The 25478-nt window shown below is 43.2% G+C and overlaps 2 protein-coding genes across 2 annotated transcripts in view; one reads left to right on the top strand and one right to left on the bottom strand.

Annotated features, from left to right (window-relative positions):
* LOC110287160 (transmembrane 9 superfamily member 2-like) overlaps nt 1-9196 on the top strand; it is a 74981-nt gene extending 65785 nt beyond the window's left edge. The window contains exon 17 of the mRNA XM_085837727.1: nt 9052-9196. Coding sequence (XP_085693853.1) covers nt 9052-9119 — 68 coding nt within the window. The 3' untranslated portion in view covers nt 9120-9196. The remainder of the gene's footprint in view (nt 1-9051) is intronic.
* A 9599-nt stretch (nt 9197-18795) lies between these two features.
* Nucleotides 18796-25071, bottom strand: Gpr101 (G protein-coupled receptor 101). Its single transcript, XM_021154018.2, has 2 exons — nt 24916-25071; nt 18796-23231 (listed from the first exon to the last, which is right to left on the bottom strand). The coding sequence occupies exon 2, from the start codon at nt 23156-23158 to the stop codon at nt 21623-21625; it is 1536 nt and encodes a 511-aa protein (XP_021009677.1). The 5' UTR covers nt 23159-23231; nt 24916-25071; the 3' UTR covers nt 18796-21622.
* Between the last annotated feature and the right edge of the window lie 407 nt (nt 25072-25478).

Genomic DNA, 25478 nt, shown 5'->3' with positions numbered 1-25478 from the left:
AGCATAGATATTCAGAATTGAGAGTTCCTCTTGGAAGATTTTACCTTCGATGAGTATGATGTGCCCCTACTTGTCTTTTTTGATAACTTTGGATTGGAAGTCGATTTTATTCAATATTAGAATGGCCACTCCAGCTTGTTCCTTCAGTCCATTTGCTTAGAAAATTGTTTTCCAGCCTTTCACTCAGAGGTAGTGTCTTTCCTTTTCCATGAGGTGGGTTTCCTGTAAGCAACAAAATTTTGGGTCCTGTTTGTGTAGCCATTCTATTTGTCTATGTCTTTTTAATGAGGAATTGAGTCCATTGATATTAGGAGAAATTAAAGAAAAGTAGTACTCCATTGTGTAAATGTACCATAATTTCTGTATCCATTCCTCTGTTGAGGGACATTTGGGTTCTTTCCAGATTTGGGCTATTATAAATAAGGCTGCTATGAACATAGTGGAGCATGTGTACTTATTACATGTTGGAGAATCTTCTGGGTATATGCCCAGGAGTGGTATAGCTGGGTCCTCAGGTAGTACTATGTTCAATTTTCTGAGGAACCACCAAACTGATTTCTAGAGTGGTTGTACCAGCTTGCAATCCCACCAAAAAATGGAGGAGTGTTCTTTTTCTAGGGGGTGGTTTCTGTCCTTGTTTTGGTGTTTTCCTTTTATTATCCTTTGAAGGCCTGGATTTGTGGAAAGATATTGTGTGAATTTGGTTTTATCATGTAATACTTTGGTTTCTCTATATATGGTAATTGAGAGTTTTCCTGGGTATAATAGCCTGGGCTGGCATTTGTGTTCTCTTAGGGTCAGCATAACATTGGTCCAGGATCTTCTGGCTTTCATAGTCTCTGGTGAGAAGCCTGGTGTAATTCTAATAGGTCTACTTTTATATGTTACTTGACCTTTTCCCCTTACTGCTTATAATATTCTATACTTTATTTAGTGCAGTTGTTGTTCTGATTATTATGTGTTGGGGGAATTTCTTTTCTGGTCTAGTCTATTTGGAGTTCTGTAGGCTTCTTGTATGTTCATGGGTATCTCTTTCTTTAGGTTTGGGAAGTTTTCTTCTATAATTTTGTTGAAGACATTTGCTGGCCCTTTAAGTTGAAAATCTTCATTCTCATCTATTCCTATTATCTGTAGGTTTTGTCTTCTCATTGTGTCCTGGATTTCCTGGATGTTTTGAGTTAGGATATTTTTGCATTTTGCATTTTCTTTGATTGTTGTGCCCATTTTCTCTATGGAATCTTCTGCATCTGAGATTCTCTCTTCTATCTCTTGTATTCTGTTGCTGATGCTCGCATCTGTGGTTCCAGATTTCTTTCCTAGGTTTTCTATCTTCAGCGTTTTCTCATTTTGGATGTTCTTTATTGTTTCTACTTCCCTTTTTAGGTCTTGGATGGTTTTGTTCAATTCCATCTCCTGTTTAGTTGGTTTTTTTTTTTTCATGTATTTCTTTAAGGACTTCTACCTCTTTAGCAGTGTTCTCCTGTATTTCTTCAAGTGAGTTATTAAAGCCTTCTTGATGTCCTCTACCAGCATCATGAGATTTGATTTTAAATCTGAGTCTTGCTTTTTCGGTGTGTTGGCGTGCCCTGGACTGGGCGAAGTGGGAGTTCTGGGTTCTGATGATGGTGAGTGGTCTTGGTTTCTGTTAGTAAGATTCTTACGTTTGCCTTTCGCCATCTGGTAAACCCTGGAGTTAGTTGTTATAGTTGTCTCTGGCTGGACCTTGTTCCTCCTGAGATTTTGTTAGCCTCTGTCAGCAGACCTGGGAGACATGCTTTCTCCTGAGTCTCAGTGGTCAGAGTACTCTCTGCAGGCAAGCTCTCCTCTTGCAGGGAAGGTGCACAGATATCTGGCATTCAGACCTGCCTCCTGGCTGAAGATGAAGGCCTGAAACAGGGCCTCTCCCAGAAGATGTGTTGCCTCTGCAGTCTGCATGCTCACCTGCACAGACTGGTCTCTGAGGGACATGGGACACAAGATGGCTCTCTCACCTGCTCTGGTGGTCAGAGCCCTCCAGGGCAAACTCCTCTCCTCTGGCGGGGAAGGTGCCTGGATGTCTGGAGCCCAAAACAGGGATCTGTCCCAGAAGCTATGTTGCTTCTGTACTCCGCATTCTCACCTGTTCAGACTAGTCTCTGAGGGATCCCGGCCCCAATTTGGCTCCCTTACCTGATCTGACAGAGCCCTCCCTGGTAGATACCTCTCCCCTGGCGGGGAAGGTGCCTGGATGTCTGGAGCCCGAAATGGGGTCTGTTCCAGAAGCTGTGTAGCTTCTGCCTGTCCCAAAAGGTGTTACTCTTCTGCAGTCAGCTTGCTCAGCCTTCACAGTCCATGAGCTGACCTGTGCAGACTGGTCTCTGAGGGGTCCGGAACCCAAGATGGCTCAAACAGATGCTTTCTTTCTCTCATTATTGCTTGTAAGAGTGATCATTACCAATGTTTGTAAATGGAGTCTAAATTCCTCATAGTTTTTTGTTTGTAATCACCCTATCCCATGCCATGAGATATCTATTTATGTAGTGTACAGTTAGTTAGATATATAGAAGTTTCCTCATATTCAAGTGACACCAGTGTAAGACCCTAGGGAATGCCTGAAACCATATATAATACTGAACAATATATACATATATACATATTCACACACAAACACAGATTTATTATACCTACAGATTTATAATAATTTACAGATCTTGTAAGAGGTTAATACTTGATAATAAAATAAAAATTTAAAGCAATTTACAGTAATATTATGATTATGATATCTCACTTTCTCCTTAAATATCTTTTTTACTATACTCTTTCTCTTTTTGCAATGATGTAAAATAATACAGTGCCTACCTGTTGAAGTGGAGTAAATTATGTAGAGATTATGATGTAGCCTTTTATGTAAGGGTTACTTGGACAGAAACACTGTGTTTTGATAGTTTTGAAAACTGAAACACCTACTAAATAGTAAGGTAGGTAGCATATATAGTAGAGTGGGCAAAGGTATAGATTTAACCTACACAGAACTGGAAGAAAGGATGCAAGATTTCATCATGCTATTCAGAATGGCATACAATTTTCAACTTAGGAATCATCTATTTTTGAAATTTACTACTCAATAATTTTGGACTATTGTTGATTCATACCTGGCTTTTTATGTGTGTGTTCAGATCAAACTTAAATTCTCCTATTTAGGTAACTATAAAACAAGAGAAAATAAAACAAAACAGCAAGCCCCAGATAAGAGGCATTTAGCAGACAAAAGACAATCACTTCTGGCTTTATATATATATATATATATATATATATATATATATATATATATATATATATATTGGGTATTTATTTCATTTACATTTCCAATGCTATCCCAAAAGTCCCCCACACGGTCCCCCACCCACTCCCCTACCCACCCACTTCCACTTCTTTTTTTTTTCTTTGTTAGCACATATTTTAAATCAGTTTGCCTTTTTCCTGAGAACCATATTATAAGAGTCGTTGTTTTTTTTTTTTTTCCTCTAAAATAGATGTAGTCTTGAATGGTTGTATTGTCTGATATATCTCCCTCCCCATTGGTGTCTCTACCACTTTTATTCTTGATTTTCTTTTAGTCATAGTGTGCTCAATAGTGAGTTCCAATGATAAATAGGGTTCTCTCTCTTTAAAGATTTCATTTATTTTATGTGTGCAGGTATTTTGCCTGCATGTATGTTTGCACACCATATATGTGCAGTTCCCATGGAGGCCAGATAGTATTAGATCATCTGGAACTGGAGTTACAGATATATTATTAGCAGCTCTATGGCTGCTAGGAATGAAAAATAGGTTCTCTGAAAGAGCAACCAGTGCCCTTAATGCTAAGCTAACTCTCCAGCCCTGGATAATGATCTCTTGATAAAGCAAATTGACGTTCTCTAATACATTCCTTAACTTCACTAACATTACTCATATTTCATATAATAGGTTTGAGTAATGTCATATGAAATTCAGCATCTGCATTAGTCCCTGTGTCCCTCTCTGTGCTCTAATGCTTTCCTTTTTTCTGTCCTTTAACTCCGACTTTATTACCCTTTTAATCCATTAGTCTTTCCTTTCTGTACTTTCACTTTTTAGAGCTTACTCATTCTCATTGCTTATCTCCTCAATGCTCACTGCTCTCCATTCTGTATCTTCATTGCAAACTATACAGCAATTGCATGTTCCACTGATACTTCACATCACACAAAAGTCTCCCAACCAAAGTTAGTGTCCTGTTCCCCCAAGATATGCATCTTAATCTTTTATTATTTCTCTCACTGTTGGACATTTGGATCGTTTGATCTTATATAGATATTGTGAATGTAAGCACAGCTATTATAAATTTATGGTTATGGTTAGTCAGGATTTTACTGCTGTGAATAGACACCATGACCAAGGAAAGTCTTATAAAAAACAGCATTTAATTGGGGCTGGCTTACGGATTCAGTCCATTACCATCAAGGTGGGAGCATGGCAGTATCCAGGCAGGCATGGCACAGGCAGAGCTGAGAGTTCTACGTCTTCATCCAAAGGCTACTAGTGGAAGACTGACTTCCAGGCAACTAGGGTGAGGGTCTTAAGCCCACACCCACAGTGACACACCTACTCCAACCAGGTCACACCTATTCCAACAAGGCTACACCTCCAAATGGTGCCAACCCATGGTCCAATTATATACAAACCATCACATTCCACTCCCTGGTCCCCATAGACTTGTTCAAACACATGAGTCTATGGGGGCCATACTTAAACATAGCATGATGCAAAATGCATTTAGTCTAACTTTCAAAGTCCTCATAGTCTATAGCAGTCTCAACAATGTTAAAAGTCCAAAGTTCAAGGTCTCTTCTGAGATTCATCCAATCACTTAACTGTAATCCCCAAAGAAAGGAAACCAGCTGGGCAAACTCCAAACTCTGCATCTCCATGGCTGATGCCAAAGCAGTCTTCAGATCTCCACTCCTTTATCATCTTTGTTGACTGCAACAGACTTCTTTCTCCTGGGCTGGTTCCACTCCCTGTTAGCAGCTTTCCTCAGCATGTATCCCATGGCTCTGGTATTTTTAACACCTTTGAGTCTCCAAGGCAATTTCAATGTTACAGCTTCTTGTTTCAGTGTCTGGGATTCCACTTGATCTTTTGGGCTCCTCCTCAGGGCTGGCATCACTTCTCCAGCTCTGCCCTCTGTGTCAGTCTAAGCTCAGGTTGATCTACTCCACTATGGCTGCTGTTCTTGGTGATCATCCCATGGTACTGACATCTCTAATACACTGGGGTGTTCCACTCCCTGGTCCAAGAATGTACAAACCATCACAGTAACCATGCCATATATAGAATATGATACTTCACAGCACTCCTTCTTATCTCATCTCTTCCAAAGAATTGGAATTCCCTTGGGGATAGAACCTGTTATACCTGTTCATGAGTATCATTCTTGAAAGCATGGAAGACATGAGATACTATCATGTTACCATGTTTCTGTATCCATTTTAATACTACATTACAGGTGTGGTAACTGTCTTAATTTATTGTGGTTATCAATCAGATCATGGAAACATTAGATCATAAAGTGTGATTTTTGGCATGTCTTTTTCCAAGACTGTTCTTTTTTGAAGCTCTGTCTGTCTGCCTTATCTTAAATGGAGTCCAGATTTTGTTACCCACTACTTCCTTATTAGCACGCGGCATTCCCTAGAATGTAGTTGATATGCTCAGTGTCTCTCCACTGAAGAAAACTGATTTTCCCTCTCCTAGGAGCTATCAATTACAATTTCTTGTTTAGGGGTTGCGATCTTGTGTCCACATTCCTTTCACCGTTTTAGGATTTTGTCTGGCTTGAACCTGTGCAGCTCTTGTGTATGCTTTCACAGACTCGGTGAGTTCATATGTGCATCAGCCCTGATGTTTCTTTTCTTTTTTTAACTATTTATTTATTTTTATTTTTTGACATTCCATCTTTTATTCCTTCCCATCCCTGCTCACCCTCTGACTGTTCCACATCTCATACCTCTCCCCATCCCATCCCGTCCCCATGTGGATGTCCACACCCCCACCCCACCTGACCTCTAAATTCCCTGGGGCCTCCAGTCTCTTGAGGGTAAGATGCATCATCTCTGAATGAACACAGACCCGGAAGTCCTCTACTGTATGTGTGTTGGAGGCCTCATATCAGCTTGTGTACGCTGTCTGGTTGGTGGTCTTCAGTGTTCGAGAGATCTCAGGGGTCCAGATTATTGAGACTGCTGGTCCTCCTACAGGGTCACCCTTCTCCTCAGCTTTTTCAACCTTCCCTAATTCAACAACAGGGGTCAGCTGCTTCTATCCATTGGTTGAGTCTTTCAGCTGCTTATTGGGTCTTTTGGAGGGTAGTCATGATAGATACCTTTTTGTGAGCACTCCATAGCCTCAGTGATAGTGTACTCCATAGCCTCAGTGATAGTGTCAGGCCTTGGGACCTCCCCTTGATCTGGATCCCACTTTGGGCCTGTTACTGGACCTTCTTTTCTTCAGGCTTCTCTCCATTTCCATCCCTGTAATTCTTTCAGACAGGAACAACTATGGGTCAGAGTTGTGACTGTGGGATGGCAACCCCATCCCTCACTTGATGTCCTGTCTTCCTGCTGGAGGTGGGTTTTTATAAGTCCAGGGAACTTATATAGCCCTGATGTTTCTTGAAAATTATTTTTCTTTCAAGTCATCCACTACCTGTGGCTTTTACAATCTTTCTGACTCCTTTTCTGCCATGAGCCTTAAGAGGAGCGATGTGATAAAGACATCACATTTACAGCAGAGGACTTTAAAGTCTCTCACTCTCTGTACATTGTCTCTTTCTCTCTCTCTCTCTCTCTCTCTCTCTCTCTCTCTCTCTCTCTCTCTCTCTCTCTCTCTCTCTCTCTCTCTGGTTTTTCAAGACAGGGTTTCTCTGTGTAGCCCTGGCTGTCCTGGAACTCACTCTGTAGACCAGGCTGTTCTCAAACTCAGAAATCTGCCTGCCTCTGCCTCTCAAGTGCTGGGATTAAAGGCATGTACCACCACTGTCCGGCATCTTTTTTATTTTTTATTACTGTTATTTTTTTTTACAGCTCAGTTGTTACTCTCCTTCTAGTCGCCCTCTCACAGTTCCTCATCCTATTCCCCCTCCCCACTTCTCCACAAGGATGTCTCCACCCCCTACCTCCCACCTCACCAGACCTCCCCACTCCCTGGGGACTCCAGTCTCTCAAGGAGGACTAGGCACATCTTCTCTCACTGAGGCCAGAACTGGCAGTCCTCTACTGTGTATGTGGCAGGGAGGGAGGGGGCCTCATATCAGGTCTCATATCAGGTGGTGTATGCTGACTGGTTGGTGGCTCAATGTCTGAGGGATCTCAGGGTTCCAGGTTAGTTGAGATTGCTGGTTTTCCTATGGGCTTGTGCCTCTCTCTTAATTACCATGTACTGCAAGAAGAAACTTCTCTGATGAAGGCTGTGTGTTGCTCTGATCAATGGATATATCGATATATTATTAGGAGTTATTTTATTGCCATTTTCATTTAGAGATCCACCTGCCTCTGCCTTCTAAGTGCCGGGACTAAAGATGTGTGTGGCCACTGCCCGACTTCATTTGAAAGTTCTTAGAATATGAAGGAAACATTTGCTTATAATTTTATCATCCTGAAGTATAAATGTATCTTTTACTGTCCATGTTCTATTTTATCTAATCCAGTTTACACCAATATTGATTGGCGTGATGCTTGGGAGTTAAGATATACATTTCTTTATATCTAATGCCATCTATAAAGATTACAGCCAGTCTTGGTAGAACATGCCTGTAATACCAACACTTGAAACACTGAGGCAGAAGGATCACCTCAAGTTTGTGGCTAGTAATTTTGGGGTCAGTTCTGAATTTGTCTCCAACAAACACCCCCAAAATCATCAACCAAAGATTTCTCTATACTGCTAATAAGTCTTTATATTTATCATTTTGGTGACTATATTATTTCATCGTTTACCTAGGCTACAGTATAGCTAATAACTTCTTTGAGGAACATTTGGCTTTTTAAAAATTTTTGTTTTATATGTTTTAAACCATAGTATTAAGATCAATTTTCGGTTATTAAGTGTTTTTCTTTTATAAGATTGTAGGGTTTTTTTTAAACATGAATCCTCAGAAATGGGATTTTTTTTTCATGTTTATAATAACACAATTAGATTTGAAAACTAATAGGTACTCTGGATTTATATTCCATTTTATTATGTATAATGTTAATGATATCTTATATTTGTGTCTCTGTGTGTATGGGGTGTGTGTATGTGCATAGGTTAGATGTTCATGTCAGGGATCTTCCTCAGTCTTCACAGTATTTTTTTGAAACAGTTAATGAACCTGAAGCTAACCAATTGGCCATCCTATTTGGCTGATGAACTTTCAGAGTCTACATGTTTCTATCTTCCCAGTACTGGGATTAGAGGTGTACCCCCACAGCACCCAGAGTTTAAGGGGGTGCTGGGGATCTGAACTCAGTCCCTCATTTTTGTGTGGCATACACTTTACTGACTGAGCCATCTCCACAGCCTGGTTGCTTACAATGTCTAAACTTTGAAGCATATTACAAGAAGTGTATATCAGAAGATAGCTTTGAGCTTCTTTGAAATGAAGAACATAAGCTGATCATTTGTGTTTAATTTTGGCTCTGGTTAGAAACTCACAGAATTCCATCAGAAGGTATTCTCTCACCTGTGACCACTTCTGGCCTCACTGCTCATCCTGATTGTGTAGCGAGAGAGCCTGACAATTGATCTTGTTTTGAGACAGGGTCTTACTCTGTAATCTAAGATGGCCTTGAATTCGTTTGATCTTCCTGCTTCAGCATCCCAGATGCTGGGAATACTGCTCTATGCCACTGTGACAGCTGAACCTGGTGACTTTCACTTGATAATATATAAATGTTGAGATTTAAAGACTTAGCAGACTGCCTTGAAACAGACATATTTGTGTTTTTAACAAAGTTTCTTTTACTTACTATGATATCTGGCTAACAGAAATCTTTTTTCATTTTGTTTCAGGGACAATTGGATTTTTTTCTTGCTTCTTCTTTGTTACTGCAATCTACGGTGTGATAAAAGAGGATTAATGAATTTGTCCAAATAGTTCAAAGCACATAATCCTTGATTTCGATACTTCTGTATGTGTTGTCATACATATATATGTATGCTCCAAGTTACATTCAGTTAAACTGTTTATAAATGCAAAACCTCCCTGTCTGGCCTCAGTTTCTTTGATAGAAAATACTGAGTAGTAAAAGAAAATAGATTGGTTAAAAGATGGATTCTAAGACTTAGTTTCTTGGAATGTCAAGAAAGTTTTATTTAAAATAATCAGCACAAAGGAAACACATTGTAAACCCTTTTTTTAGTGAATTTCACATCATGCACCCCAGTCCCACTCATCTCCCCGAGTCTCCATATCCTCCCTCTGACCTTGCAACCTCCCTACCAAAAGAAAACACAAGATAAAAATTAACACAAAGCAAAACCAAACCATTTTGCCATGGAAGCTGCAGTATGCTATGGTGTGGCCCACAGTATACCTTTTTTGTCCAAACAGCTTTACTCATAAATGTTCACTGCAGTGAGTCATTGGTCTGGTTCGAGATCTCTGGCTTCTGTTACATTATCAATACTGGATCCTCACCAGGGCTCCTCTCAGCTATACTGTTGTTTAAAAAGATCCTTCAGCTTTGATTCTACAGCACTTCCCCCCACTTCATGAGCTGCAACAGTGAATACATGGGAAGTTGGGGTGGGCCAAACCAATGCCCTGGATCTGGGCCTGGGTGTTGGCTAAGTTGTTTAGTCTGCCAGCTCTCCCACTTTGCCCTGGCAAGGGACAGGGCCAGCTCTTCTATGCTGCCTGGTTGGTGGTTCAGTATCTTAGAGAGCTCAGGTGTCCAAGTTAGGTAAGACTGATGGGGTCATCATCCCCTTCAGCTCCTTCAATCCTTCACCTAATTCAACCATAGGGGTTCCCAACTTCAGTCCAATGGTTGGCTGTAAGTATCTGCATCTGTCTCAGTCAGCTGCTGGTTAAGCCTCTCAGAAGACAGTCATGCTAGACTCCTGATGTAAGCAAATCATAGTATCAGTAATAGGGTCAGGCCTTGGTGCCCCCCCACCCCACTGTGCAAGAGATGGATCCCAAGTTGGGCTGATCACTGGACTGCCTTTCCTTCAGTCTCTTCCCCATTTTTGTCCCTGCAATTCTTTTAGACAGGAACCATTCTGGGTCAGAAATTTTGACTATGAGTTGGTAACCCCATCCCTCCACTTGATACCCTGTCTACCTACTGGAGGTGGACTCTTCAAGTGCCCTCTCCCCATTGCTGGGCATTTTGGCTAAGGATACCCACATGTAGTCCTGAGAGTATCTTACTTCCTGAGTCTCTGGTACTTTCTAGAGGGTCCCCCCGCCTCTCAACCCCACCAAGGCTGCATATTTCCATTCACTCTCCTGGTCCCCCATACCTGATCCTGTTCCCCTTTTCCCCTCCCCTCTCCCACCCAGGACTCTCCCTCTCTCTGCCTTCCGTGATTATTTTCTTACCCCTTCTAAGTGGAATTGAAGCATCCTTACTTGGGCCTTTCTGCTTGTTAAACTTCTCACAGTCTTAAAAGTACATTGGGTTTTTCACATGAAGTTTTTTCTCAGTTCTGCTTCCTGATGCTGTTGAGAGCACCTAGTTTCTCTGCCAGAAGCAAAGTTTCATTGGTATTACCTAACAACTTCTAAGTAAAATCTTGTTTGTTTGTTTTTTCTAACTAAAGATGATACAAGCTATATGGTTGTTTTAAAAATGTATGTGTTTTACTTTAGGTTACTATTAGTATGATGAAACCTCATAACCAAAAGCAAGTTGGAGAGGAAATAGATTATTCATTGTATACTTCTTCATCCACACAGTTCATCATCAAATGAAGTCAAGACAGGAATTCCAACAGGGCAAGAACATAAAGGCAAGAGCTGATGCAGAGGCCATGAAGGAGTGTTGCTTACTGACTTAATCTCTATGGCTTTGCTCAGCCAGCTTGCTTAGAGAACCCAGGACCACCAGCGCAGGGAGGGCACCACCCACAATGAACTAGGTCCTCCCCCATCAATTGGTAATTTAAAAAATGCCCTACAGGCTTGCCTACAGCCCCATCTAATAGAGGCATTCTTTCATTTGAGGCTCCCTCCTTTCTGATGACTCTAGCTTATGTCAAGTTGACATAAAACAGTTTAAATTATAGAGTTTATTAAAAAATTAGATAGCACTGTTTCATTGCTCAGTTAATCCTACACATTTCCAGTTTGTAGTTTATTTCCTGTAACTTAAAAAGATACTTTGTCAGCCTATTCCTGTTCACTGTTCTTTGGAGGCCAAAAATGTGAAATTTTGACTATATATATATATATATATATATATATATATATATATATTTGGTGGTCTGAGGACAACCCACAGCCATCAGTGATCCTAAGCATGTGGGTTCCAGGGGTTGAACTTCGGTCACCAGGGCTTTTGATGAGTACCTTATCCACTAAGTCATTTCAGCAGCCTCTGTTGTGCAGGTTTATTGTTATTATTACTACTATTAAATCTCATTTTTTGTTCATATGTATGTATGTGTGTAGGTATGTGTGCAACATAACTCACAAGTAGAAGATAGAGAAAAACCTGTGGTATTCGGTTCTCTCCTTCCACCATGAGAGTTCTGGGTGTCAAGTCCAGGTCATTAGGCTTGGTGACAAATTCTTTATTCACTGAGCCATCTTGCTGGCCCCAGGTATTTTTATTGATTGGCGTTGACTAAACAATAGGGTTATTAACTCCAAATATTGGACATTTATATATATATATATATATATATATATATATATATATATTTAGTTTCAAATACTGTCTCTATTCTTTTTTTTTATTTTTATTAGGTATTTTCCTCATTTACATTTTCAATGCTATCCCAAAAGTCCCCCATACCCACCCCCCACTCCCCTACCCACCCACTCCCCCTTTTTGGCTCTGGCATTCCCCTGTACTGGGGCATATAAAGTTTGCAAGTCCAATGGGCCTCTCTTTCCAGTGATGGCCGACTAGGCCATCTTTTGATACATATGCAGCTAGAGTCAAGAGCTCCGGGGTACTGGTTAGTTCATATTGTTGTTCCACCTATAGGGTTGCAGACCCCTTTAGTTCCTTGGGTGCTTTCTCTAGCTCCTCCATTGGGGGCCCTGTGATCCATCCAATAGCTGACTGTGAGCTTCCACTTCTGTGTTTGCTAGGCCCCGGCATAGTCTCACAAGAGACAGCTATATCTGGGTCCCTTCAGCAAAATCTTGCTAGTGTATGCAATGGTGTCAGCATTTGGAAGCTGATTATGGGATGGATCCCTGGATATGGCAATCACTAGATGGTCCATCCTTTCATCACAGCTCCAAATTTTGTCTCTGTAACTCCTTCCATGGGTGTTTTGTTAACAATTCTAACAAGGAACAAGGTGTTCACACTTTTTCTTTGTTCTTCTTGAGTTTCATGCATTTAGCAAATTGTATCTTATATTTTGGGTATCCTAAGTTTCTGGGCTAATATCCACTTATCAGTGAGTACATATTGTGTGAGTTCCTTTGTGATTGTGTTAACTCACTCAGGATGATGCCCTCCAGGTCCATCCATTTGCCTAGGAATTTCATAAATTCATTCTTTTTAATAGCTGAGTAGTACTCCATTGTGTAAATGTACCACATTTTCTGTATCCATTCCTCTGTTGAGGGGCATCTGGGTTCTTTCCAGCTTCTGGCTATTATAAATAAGGCTGCTATGAACATAGTGGAGCATGTGTCCTTCTTACCGGTTGGGACATCTTCTGGATATATGCCCAGGAGAGGTGTTGCTGGATCCTCCAGTAGTACTATGTTTTTTTATTAGATGTTTTCTTTATTTACATTTCAAATGTTATCTCCTTTCCTGGTTTACCCTCTGAAAACCCCTATCCCCACCACCACCAACAACAACCCACCCACTCCCACTTCCTGTCCCTGGCAGTCCCCTATAGTGGGGCATAGAACCTTCACAGGACCAAGGGCCTCTGTTCCCTTTGATGACTGACTGGGCCATCCTCTGCTACATATGCAGCTGGAACCATGAGTCCCACCATGTGTACTCTTTGGTTGGTGATTTAGTCCCTGGGAGCTCTGGGGGTACTGGTTAGTTCATATTATTGTTCCTCCTATGGGGCTTCAGACCCCTTCAGCTCCTTGGGTACTTTCACTAGCTCCTTCATTGGGGACCCTGTGCTCTGTCTAATGGATGACTGTGAGCATCCACTTCTATATTTGTCAAGCACTGGCAGAGCCTCTCATGAGACAGCTTTATCAGGTTTCTGTCAGCAAGCTCTTGTTGGCATCTGCAATAGTGTCTCGGTTTGGTGGTTGTTTATGGGATGGATCTCCAGGTGGGGCAATCTCTGGATGGTCATTCCTTCACTCTCTGCAGAGACTGAAGAAATGACATTTGTATTTCAAATACTCCTTGGTCTTGTTTGTGGTTTTGGAGGAACACTCATGAAAATCTTCCATTTCATGTGGTAAATTTTATTGATAAATGTTTCTCATTTGGGAAAATATTTGAATAGTAGGCACAAATATCCTTCAATTTATGAACATTCTGAAGCTGTCCTAAAGGTCCTTGTGTGCCTGGCTCAAGGGGTCAAAGGGCTCATTTTACCCTTCAGTGGAAGGGATGCTAGACTGGAATGGAGAAGGAATACATGATAGAATGAGAGGACAATTGGGAGTTGATTGGCTGACAGTTGGAAGAAAATAAGTTACTGTCTGGGTAGCTTAGCCTGCCTTTATCTAAATTAGAAGGGTCTATGTTATGGTTGATGGCAAATGAGTCAGAAACTTATTGCAAAATTGTTGGAGGAGTGGGCACAGAAAACCACAGAAGATCTCTTAACTGGCATTTTCAGATTTCTCATAATCTAGGCTGGTCAATTAGATCTATCTGCAAAGAAGCTGCCTTTGTGAAGCTCATTGGAACTGATTCATTATTCAAACCCTTTAACCTAAATGGTGCCGTATTGAGCTTTGGGGATCACTTTTACTAACAGGCTATCTGTCTGGTAGTTTCATGTGGGCTTCAATTTATTTGCATTGAAGATATTTTTTCTAGAAAGGAAAATATATTCCTTCAGAAAAAAATGCATTATAGCCCGAGCAATATTCAAAGATTAAGATTAAAAACAGGTCTTGTGACAATCATCTTTGAACAACTTGGAAGAGTAAGTCACTATTAGCTTGGTTTTGGAGCTGATTGGAGAAGAGCTCTTTAATTTGATTGAAATGAGGCTGAATAGCATCCTGAGCCTCCTTATATGGGATCATGAATATTGTCACTTCAGCACTATGAGCCCTGTAGTTTCTTACATTGTTCCTAATGAGAGTATTTGAAGAGAAGCTAATTGGACAATTATTTTGTCTCATGAGGAAGTAGGGGTTCTTAAATATTAGACATATTAACCTATCGTATCTGTGTACTGTTTTCATATGTGATGGTTGCATCAGAGTAATTACTGTTTTATGAAGCTGAGAATTGGAGAAGAATGCTTTTGCTCTCCTGTCCTACTGACCCTGGTGAAATGGGGCTAAACTGAATGATGTGAGCATAGATAATTAGGCCAGGCTCAACTGAGAGGTGCTGAAGGGAATGCCCTGAGCTGAAATAAGAAAGCAAGGGCTTCCCTTCCTGCCAGGCAATGTAGGCACAGCAGGTGAGCAGTCAGGAGAGACCCTGGGGCCCACCTCATGCCCCCTTACAGCACGAGTCAAGATGATGGGAAAGTATGTGGTGGGGAGATAGGAAAGAAGGAGCAGCTGAACAGTCTGAGCACTCCAAGACAGGTGGAACTAGAGACACAAAAGTAGTGAGGAGCAGCCTGATGTGAATAGCCTGCCTTGTCACCTGAGGCCAAGGTGATATCCTGGCCCATGCTGCTGTTAAGGGCCTGTCTGGGTCCATGCCCATAAGCAGCAGGTTCTGTGTCGATGTCCATGGTCCATGTTACCATGAAAGGCCATGCGGACATCCCTGGTCTGAGCTGCTGGCCTGGTACTATGTTGATGTCAAAGGGTCTAGGCAGAGCTCACTGGCTTAAGCACTTGGAAGAGCTGGACCAAACCTCACCTGGGCAGCACAGTAGAGTTCACCTTGGGGTGTGTGTGTGTGTGTGTGTGTGTGTGTGTGTGTGTGTGTGTGTGTGCGTGCACGTGCCTGCACCAAGGGCATGAATGAGAGCAGAAGAGCTGACCCTGGTGGGATGGGTACAAGAGAGCTGGTGAGCTGACCAATTCAGCTACTACTGATGCCCAGATCTAGGACTTTGAGTTGTTCCCATCCCAACACCTACCCCATCTATGAACTGCTAGAACTCATGAAGGGGCCAGTCCTGCAGATCCAAAGCTGCAGGATCTCCATGACACAGAGCAGCAACAGGATAGCTGAGAGGAGTCCTGGTGATGCTCTGGTATTGATAGGATAGCAGAAGCCAGAGGTATTGAACCACACCAAGACTCATGCAATGAAAATCCATAAGTAAAGCTGTGTGGACAAAGGGGTATAATTCAGGACACACTGTGAACAGTGCAACTTCCAAAAAGAGACTTTGTTTTGTTTGTTTATACTTTATTTTATTTTGGGGAGGAGGTTACAAGGGTGGAGGGTAGATATGAAGAGATGGGGAGATGGGTGGGATTGAGATACATAATGTGAAAATCACAAATTAAAAACGTTTAAAAAGAAAAAAAGCAAAAGTTTGAGCCTAGTGGAGGTGACTAAGGTACTGGGTAATACTGTTTATATTTTTAAAAGAAACCCCACTCCTGTCTGCAAGCATAACAGAGTCTTATTAATAGTACCAGAGATGGGTGCTTATCAATGGGATGGGTCTCAGGTTGGCCTGGTTATTGGTTGGCCATTCCCTAACTCTCTGCTCCATCCCCGATTCCTGCATTTCTTGTAGACAGGATAAGGTTGAGGTCTAAAGTTTTGTGGGTAGTTTGGTGACCCTATTGCTCCACTGGGGTTCTCACCTGGCCACAGTAAGCAGCCTTCCCAGGCTCCATATTGTACTGCTAGTTTTGTGTCAACTTGACACTGCTGGAGTTATCACAGAGAAAGGAAATTGAGGAAATGCCTCCATCAGATCCAACTGTAAGGCATTTTCTCAATTAGTGATCAAGGGGGAAAGGCCCCTTGTGGGTGGGACCATCTCTGGGCTGGTAGTCTTGGTTTTATAAGAGAGCAGACTGAGCAAGCCAGTAAGGAACATCCCTCCATGGCTTCTGCATCAGCTCCTGCTTCCTGACCTGCTTGAGTTCCAGTCCTGACTTCCTTGGTGATGAACAGCAGTATGGAAGAGTAAGCCGAATAAACCCTTTCCTCCCCAACTTGCTTCTTGGTCATGATGTTTGTGCAGGAATAGAAACCCTGACTAAGACACACACTAAGGACATCCCCATTAATTCTTGGACACTTCCCCATCCCAGGTCTCCATCACCTCCTGGAGATACACCCCCATACCCACCCACCCCCATCAGCTGAAGATTTCCATTCATTTTCATGACCACCCTGCCATCCCCCTGCCCCTCCCCACACCTGACCCTTGTATCTCCCCCACTCTCCTCGTGATCACCTCTCCCACCCAGGTCCCTCCTTCCATCTGCTTCCATGACCATTCCATTCCACCTTGAAGAGAGGATCAAGAATCCTTGCTTGTGCCCTCCTTCCTGTCCAGGCTCCTTGGGTCTGTGGTGTGCAGACAGGAGCTAGTGTGGCTGTCCTCTGAGAGGCTCCACCCAACAGCTGACTCAGATAGATGCTGATCCCCACAGCCAAACAGTGAATGGAGCTTAGGGACTCTTATGGAAGAATAGGAAGGATTGAAGGTCCTGAAGGGAATAGGAACTTCACAGGAAGACATACAGAGTCAACTAACCTGGACCCTTGGGACTCTCAGAGTCTGAACCACAAAACAAACAATATACACTGCTAGGCCTAGGCCTCCCTGTACATATGTAGCAGATGTGTAGCTTGCTCTTCATGTGGGTCCTGAACAACTGGAGCAGGGGCTATCCCAAAAGCTGTTGCCTGTAAGTGGGATATGTTCTTCTAGCTGGGCTGCTTTGTCTGGCCTCAGTGGGAGAGGAAGAGCCTAGCCTTATAGAGTCATGAAGTGCCAGGATGGGGAGATACGGGGGCGGGGGGGAAACACAAGCTCAGAGGATGCTCCAGGGGAGGGGTATGAAGAGAGAATTGTGGGCTGGGGGGGGTAACCAGGAGGGGGTCAATGAGCAGGATGTAAAGTGAATAATTAATGTATAAACATTAACTAAAGAAACCCCACTTGGAAAGATGGCTCAGTGGTTAAGGGCATTTGTTGATCTTGCAGAGGGCCTGAGTTTGATGCCCCCCCCCATGTCAGCTTATACCTGTCCATACCTCTAGTTCCAGGGGATTGGATGCACTCTTATGACCTCTGAGGGCACCAGGCATGTGCACATGCACACACATGCACCAGGCATGCACAGATATGTAAGCAGGACACTCTAACACATAGGATTTGTAAAATCTACTATTTTGAGATTAAAAAGCCCTCTTCTGTTCAAATCTCATGGACTTTGGATGAATGTGAAGCTCAAGAAGCTTTAGGATCTGGCTCCATCCATGGTTTCTCTCTGCTCACCCCAATTCACTTTGAAGTATTCACCCACCCTTTGTATTCACACAGGACAAAACTAATGTCCTCTCTCCCAACAAACTCTTTCTAATGGTCAATAATCCATACCCCTGTAATTTTATTTTTATTTTGAAAAATGGTTTGTGTGTAATATATGTGAATGCACACATGCATGCACATGGGTGCAGTTGCCCATGGAGATAACTTGATGCAGTTGAGTTGCTTATTCTGTCTCCATAACTCCCTCTGTTCCCAAAGAGCACAATATAAGAACTGGATTCACACATAAAATGAGACTTTATTTAGCATATTTCAGAAGAATGTACCAAGAACAGATTTACAGCACCTATTTAAGAAACACGAAAAATATTAATAATACTTAAACCACAAATGTTAATCTCTCTTCATTCCCTAAGCAGGAGTCTGTTGTTCCTGTCTGGCACTAAAGGTATCACAACCAGTTTAGAATGCATTCAATTAAAATCAACCAATATATGAAACCATGACTTTGAGCAGAGTCTCTGGGACGACCTGCCTATGTAACAGTATCAATTACTAAATTTGATTTGAGTGTGAGGGATTTCTCTTCTCGCTGACAGGTGGACAATAAATTCCGACCCATTTGTGCACCTGAAGGTAAGTTGTGCCAATGGGAACTTGGCCCCAGGACTATAGTTTGGAAAATCCTTTGAAAAGGCACTTTTAAATTACAAATCTTTTGTTTTAAAAGGAAAATTTTAGATTTAAAATGGAAAGTACTAAAGAGAACTGTCTTATTGACTGAGTGCACTCATCCTATTGTTCTCAGTCTCAAAATAGCACGTGAAATTTGGTATTAAAGGCAGTTTTAGAAATGATTTATTGAGAATATATATAAATTATATCCTCTTGTAATACTTTTGTTTTCAAAATATAATAAAATAATCTGAGTTCTTCTGCAAATATATTTGTTCTACAACTGTAACTCTTCAAACACCTGAGCTTCAATCCCTGCCCTCCCCCCACCCACCCCCCGAATTCTCACTGTTTCTTTATTAATGCTGCATCTCATCTGAGTCAGCCAAAGAGGAAAACAACAAAAACAAAACAGAGCAGCCTTCTTCTGGGTCTTGCCACTTCTCTAGGAAGGCAGGGATGACCAACTATGGATCAGCTAAATGTAAGTCTGATTAACTTCCCAGTCAGGTACTGGTTCCTGTTTAGGTCTTGAAACTGCAGTACTCTTTTAAAATCCTCCTGCTATCAAGACTCCAATAGCCTGCCCTGGGGTTCTTGCCCTTTTATGGGGGAAGGACTTGTCTTTGATTTTGAGATCTATCTATGTATTGAAGAAAACAGGCATACCAGTGCCAGTGGGGTGGAGAACTGCCGGTGAGGACTTCAGCCAAGATGATAATTTAGTTCACATCTATTCCCAGCTGTACCAGAATAAGTTCTTGCTTGTCATGTACCAGGGATGTAAGGAATGAAAGGCACCTCTTCCTGCATACCATTGTGGAGCCATGTTACATATCCTGTAGTATACACTTTTAAAGGTAAATTAATGTACTATGTTCTACTTCAAAAAGTGACCAGATTGTGGGTCACATATAGGATACTGCATGCATTTTGTTAACTAACTTCACATGTACACACACATCACTCATTTTACTGAAGACACTAGCCACAAACACACACAATCTAATCTCTAGCACCTTATCTCCAAGAACAAATTTTATATACAGTTAGAGCTTACAGTAGAAGAAATACCACAAGAGAACACATCACTGATACAAGACAAAAGTACTCAATTTTCAATAAAGTTATAACTAATGAAAATGGGGAAATCCACTCACGTCTGAAACAGCAAACTAAAACCAATCTTGTTTTTGTCTCTTTTAGAGTCAAAGAAAGACAGATATTAATCACACAGCAGACCTTCTTAAGTGTACACATTGCTGTGGTTTCCCCTTAGTGTGTATACTGCTAAGATATGGAGGCTTAGGGAGGCAATGATGGAAACCTAACTTCTATTGGCAGCCTTCATGTTCTTTGAGGATTCTTACCCTATTTACCAAAAAGCAATGAACTTGCCAGTGACCTGGCAGTAGCCAAGTTCAGTATATTTACTTTTTCATGTATCTTTCTCTAACCTGTTTTGTGGCTTATAGACTAACTGTGCTAGTGTGCACATTAAACATTTGCCATAGAGGAAGAAGCCATATTTTATTGGCACGGTGCCTGTTCTTTATGGGTCTTAGGCTACAGTTTGTTGTTTCCAGCACATGTTTCTGCCTCCTCAGATGCCTAACCTTGGGAGTAATATGGGGCCTTCAGAGGCCTAGAGTAATAAGAAAAAAAAAATAGAAACACAGTTAAGTAGTGAGAGTGTTAAAATGAAGGGAAGTGTGAGGGTTAACTTTAGATACAGTGCCTTGTCTGAGGTTATCACAAGTCCTAAATTAGTGAAGTGGAAGTCGATAAACTTCTCGTGAATATACTAATCTGACAGGCCATTTCAATACTATTTGGTTGTATCAACTCTCCTGCATTCTGAATATGGTAATCCCACACCCTCACAATTCACAACCGTTTACCTCTCTTCCCTTGAGAAGCTCATGCTGGAATCTGTGAGAAGGAAAAAAATAAAACATCATTCCTGACATTTATATTCTCCCCTGCATTTGTACAGAGAATTTACAAGTTTTAGAGAGAGCCACAGGTTGAAAAGACATCTATGCATGTACATATCTATCCTCATATGGAAAACCTACTTCATGTTTATTATGGTACAGAGATAAAAGAGACTTCTTGATATAAAATTTATTGGCAGTGTGAGTTTTCTAGAACTTTGGCCATTCATACTTGAATTTTCCCCCTATCTCTCCGTCTTTCTTCTTTCTTCCTTTCTTCTTGAAACCTGGAAATACTTTTTAATAAAAAAAATCAGTTAGAAATAAAAGAAAATAAAACAGTGGCTGTCAGAGGTCTAGAGACAAAAGGGAAATAGTAAAATAGTGGCCTGATTTCTTTCCTGCTGTTATTCAAATAGGAGACAGAAAACATTTGTATCAATTGTCCTTTTTTCCATTTGCACAGTGGTCAGTCCCTGCCCATGTAGCAGGGTAGGGGAAGGTGGAGAAGGAGAGAAGAGAGAGAGAGAAAGAAAGAAACACACAGTTGTTTAGCTCCGTGGATATGCCTTATTTCTCCATTTCTTCTTTTGCCCTATCTCCTCATTTCAGGTTTGCCCTTTTCTGGATCCCTTTTGAAGACCTATGAAGCTTTCTTTACAGTCTATCTGCGTAATCCACCTTTGTTGCAGCTTGCAGTACAGTCTTTGCACCATACTGTGGGACTCTCTGGTACCGAAATCTGCTCATTTGGTGATCCATCCACCTAGCTTTGCTTGATTTGGTCAATTTCTTTTCTTTCAGCTGCACACAATATGTAGCCCTAGCCCATGAGTTCCTGACCTGAAGGCCAAATAGTCCTTATGTCCGTAGGCATTGCTTTTCCTTTTATTCAGAGCTAAAGCTGACATGTCATAGCTCTGGGGAGACAGGCAGAATACCAAGAACAGTTCCAAACCAGATAGTCCTTGCTTTGGGAAATTTAGAGCCTAATATGTGTACATCTGTATATATATTTGGTGGGGATCCTAAAGTCCGTGCTTTGACAGGCTTATACTTTTCAGGAAAGATCCAAGTCCCTACTTCTTCCTTTTATTTATCTGCCTTGTGGTGGGAAAGGATGTGCGCGAAACCCCTTTGCCTGAAATGGTAAGCACTGGCACTAATGAGATTGTGAGCGGAGCGCTGAAAAGAAAGCTGCTCTTGTGTTCTGCTTTTGTGTACAATTAAAGTTTGCCTTACTGTTAACTTTAAGGTGAAGTAGCTGAATCATGAGAGGGGACAGCCTTGCCTTCAATACCTCCCTCTGTGCCAGCTTCCGTTTCATGAAGGTCAGGGTGGCTATCTTCTACAGGGGGGCTTTTCTTACAGATTAACTTCTTCAGTACCTCCTGGATTTCCTTCTTGATGCTCTTGTGCATATAGCCATAGACATATGGGTGGATGCAACACTGCAGGAAAAAAAGCCAGATTATTATGGTGATCACCCACTGGGGTACCTGGGTATCGATATCCACCCACACAGCCAGTACTGCTAGAAAGCAGTAGGGCCCCAGAGATAGCACATAAGTAAAAATGATGATGAAGATCACTCTAGCAGCTTTGCACTCATAGCATGGAGGCAAAGGTGGGTCGCTGGTGCTGTTTCGACGACTGGGTGGACTGCTCTCTGGAATGCGCATCGCCTCAACATCGTCGTTGAAATGAATTTCATCCATGCCAAACTCTACATCATCTTCGCCCACGTCAATGTTGCACTGATTGACATCTATGCAGCTGGTGTCTGCCTTTGCACTGCTAGCCTGAAATTCAGTGATGACTTCCAGCCCCTCCATGCTGCCATTGCTGACCTCGTCACTGTCCTTGCCCTCTGTGATACCTGCATTGAAATCCAGGCTTCCTTTTCCGGTCTTCTGGCTGCTGCTCTCGGCTACCATGGGACTCTCTTCCATGTAGCTGCTTCCCTTAGCCTCGGCCTGACCACCTCCATCTTGACCCTGGAACTCATTCTTGTCCTGGAACTCATCCCTCTTCTTTGCTCCCTGTTCATTCTCATGCACCACAGAGTCCTTGACTCTCACCTCCAGGCGGTGGCTCTTGGCCTTATACAGGAGAGCTTGCTGCCTCCGGGCTGCACCGAACACTACAGAATAGCAGGCAATCATAACACCCAGTGGAATAACGAGGAAGGATACCACACTGACAACCGTATAGGCAGGGCTGGCTCCCCAGATCATGGAACAGAAGGCATTACGGTCATCAAAAGTAGCGTGGCCCCAGCCATAGAGTGGAGGTGTGCTCTGCAGGAAGGCTGCAATCCAGGTGCCATAGAGGAGAATATAACTACGTCGGTTGGTCATCTTGGATGGGTAGGAAAGAGGGTGGATGATGGTCAGGTAACGATCAATTGACACCACCACAATGGTATTGACACTAGCAAAGGCAAATAAGTGGGTGAGGCTAACCAGGGCAGTGCAGAAGTGGATGTTGAGAGGCCAGAAGAAAGGAATGGCAGTGGACACCACCCAGGGGGCCACGAGAGCAACCTGCAGCAGGTCAGTGACAAGCAGGTTAAATATGAACCGGTTGGTCACCTGCAGCAAGTTTGGCTTACGGTGCAATACATAACCCAGCACTACGTTACCCAGAAAGGCTACACCAAGGATGATGAGCAGCACAACGGAGCGAATGATGCCGTGAGCTACACTAATAGGCATCTTGGAGAGGGGGAGGCATATTCGACTGCCATTGTTCTCTTGAGTACTGTTAGTGCAGCTGGGTGGCATGGTGAAGTCAGACAGGCACGACAGAAGGTCCAGCTTTGTGTTTGGACTGGTGGGCAATGATACCGCACACGATCTAGATTGAGGACGAGAGAAACATGTGGCTAGGGTTAGTGCCTTGCAGAGACAGGCTTCGGAGTCCAGCAGGATTGCTGCAGGACCCCTTTCTCAGATCCCTGTGCAGTCCTGACCCCTATCAGAGCAGTTTCTCTGGCTCTTTTTCTAATTCTTGGGGGTCTCACTGCTGGGGTCTCTTCTGTGTAACACATGCTTTGTCTTGCTTGTCTTTCCTGTTAGCAGTGAGCACTCCCTCAGCATGTCCCCTCCAATGTCTCTTGGGTTTTTCTTCTATCTCGCTGACATGTCTGTCTCAGTGACACATGCACTTGCACTCTGTTCCTGCCTGCCTTTGCATCTAGAATTCTCCTTTTAATGTTTTACTGGGGCACTTTTCCTCTGTACAGAGTGTATGCCCCTGTTCCCATGGACATTGTCTCATCCTTAACTCTCAGGTCTGTTTTTCAATTCCCCACTAGCATGTATAGTCAGTCTATGTCTGGTTGTGGCTGTTCTCTGTCTGATAATCCTCCCCCGCCTCTCTCTCTCCCTGTCTCCTTCCCCCTCCCTCTCTTTCCCTTTCTCATTTCTCTGTCTCTCACTGTCTCTCAGTCTCTGTGTATTTTTTCACATGAATTTACCCCATAGCTGTGTGCGCTCCTCATTTCCTTGGGTCTCACACCAACACCTGTGTGCCTGCTCTTTCTCTACGCTTCTCTGTATCTCTTCCTGTCTTCCCATACTGCTGTTCTCAGTACCTGAGTTCTGTGTCTTGCCTCACCTTTCCTTCTCCTAGTCTCTAATCCTCAAGTATCTCTAGATATGCACTCTGGTTCATCTCTGCCTCTTATTCTCAGCACCCCAGTACTACTACTGCCAAACTCTTTTTCTGCCCCCTTCAAGGGGCACACATCTCTGTCCCTCAGCAACCTTCCTGAGAGACCACCACCACCTTAGTTTTCTTCTAGCTGGATCTTTATCTGCTGTACCTTTTCTGCTGGCTTTATCTTTCCATGGAAACCAGTTGCTGCCTTAGCCCCAAGGGCTTTATAGGTTCAAACGCAGTTTCTCAACAGTGCAGTGGTGACTGGAACATACAAGGTGGATAGATACCTGTTACCCTGCCCCATGACCAAAATTCACCATGGTCTCCAAATTTTACTATATTCTCCAGCAGGCTATCAATCTGTATGGTGGAAGGGTGGGATGAAGGCTGGGAAGAGCAAAGACAGGGACAGAGGGAGAGAGGGAGATACCTGGAGAGGTAGAAAGAGAGAGAAGGGAAATGAGAGACATATAGAAAAGTGAGTCGGGTTTGGAAGAAGAACCAAGAAAGAACAAATAGAATCTTAAGAGTGGGAGAGAGGGGGGAAAGGGGAGAATAGGTGAGAGTAGGGGACAGTAGGAAACGGGTGGGGGAAATGGAGAGATGGAGAAAGAAAGAGCTAAATAGAATAAGAAAAGAGGTTGAGATGCAAGAACGCAGGAAAGAAAACAAGAAAATTAGGGAGAGGAAGAGGGCACAGGAGAGAAAGTGCAGGGATACGCAAGGACCACCTGAGAGCCCTAGCTGACCGACCGCCACCTTAGTAACCTTCTAGCCTTGGCAGAGGGGTGTCCTGGCGCTTGGGGTAGGGGACCAGTTGGGATCGGGGACTTGCTAAGACCTAAGACCCGGAGCGGAGCTGAACCCCGCAGCTTACCTGTTGCTGCTGAAGGCTTCGCGCCACAGGAGCCGAGGACCGATCCCTCGGGGCTCGCCGCCTTTCCTCTGACCACCTTTCGGGGCACAGGCGGCTGAGAGCTCGCACCGAGTGGTAGGAGCAGCGGTGCTCAGCGGGAGCGGGACACCGAGTCTATGCCCGAACGTCCAGCCAGCGCACAGCGCCACAAGCTCTGAGCTGTGGCGGGGGCGCGCGGCTTCTTAAGGCAGCGCGGTGCCCTCACCTTGAGGCGCCCCCCTCCCCTCTGTCCCCGCCTGCGCTGGTGACGCACGAGGCCCGAACCCAGAGGAGCTAGGCTGGTGGCAGCGGCGGTGGGGCGGGAAGGAGGGAGGGAGGATGACTCGCGATGGACCCACACAGATTCTGTCACCCTGCATCCAACCGCAGGCACTCTGATGCTCGCAGACTGGAGTTGTCACCAGGGTGAATTTTCATGCATACTCTAGCTCCTAGCCCCTAGCTCCTAGCCCCTGGATTTTAGACAGGGTCACTGCCACTGGCTTTCAGAGTATTTATAAAGGGAGGGTGGGAGATTCTGGTCT

This window comes from Mus caroli, unplaced genomic scaffold (genome assembly GCF_978045245.1).
Source record: "Mus caroli unplaced genomic scaffold, Mus_caroli_1 scaffold_5, whole genome shotgun sequence".
In the NCBI taxonomy this organism is placed as follows: Eukaryota; Metazoa; Chordata; class Mammalia; order Rodentia; family Muridae; genus Mus; species Mus caroli.
This window is presented reverse-complemented; position numbering and strand designations above follow the sequence as displayed.

What these genes read in the sequence shown, in the direction of transcription:
- Gpr101 (XM_021154018.2), bottom strand. Translation starts at nt 23,158, where the DNA reads ATGCCACCCAGCTGCACTAACAGTACTCAAGAGAACAATGGCAGTCGA.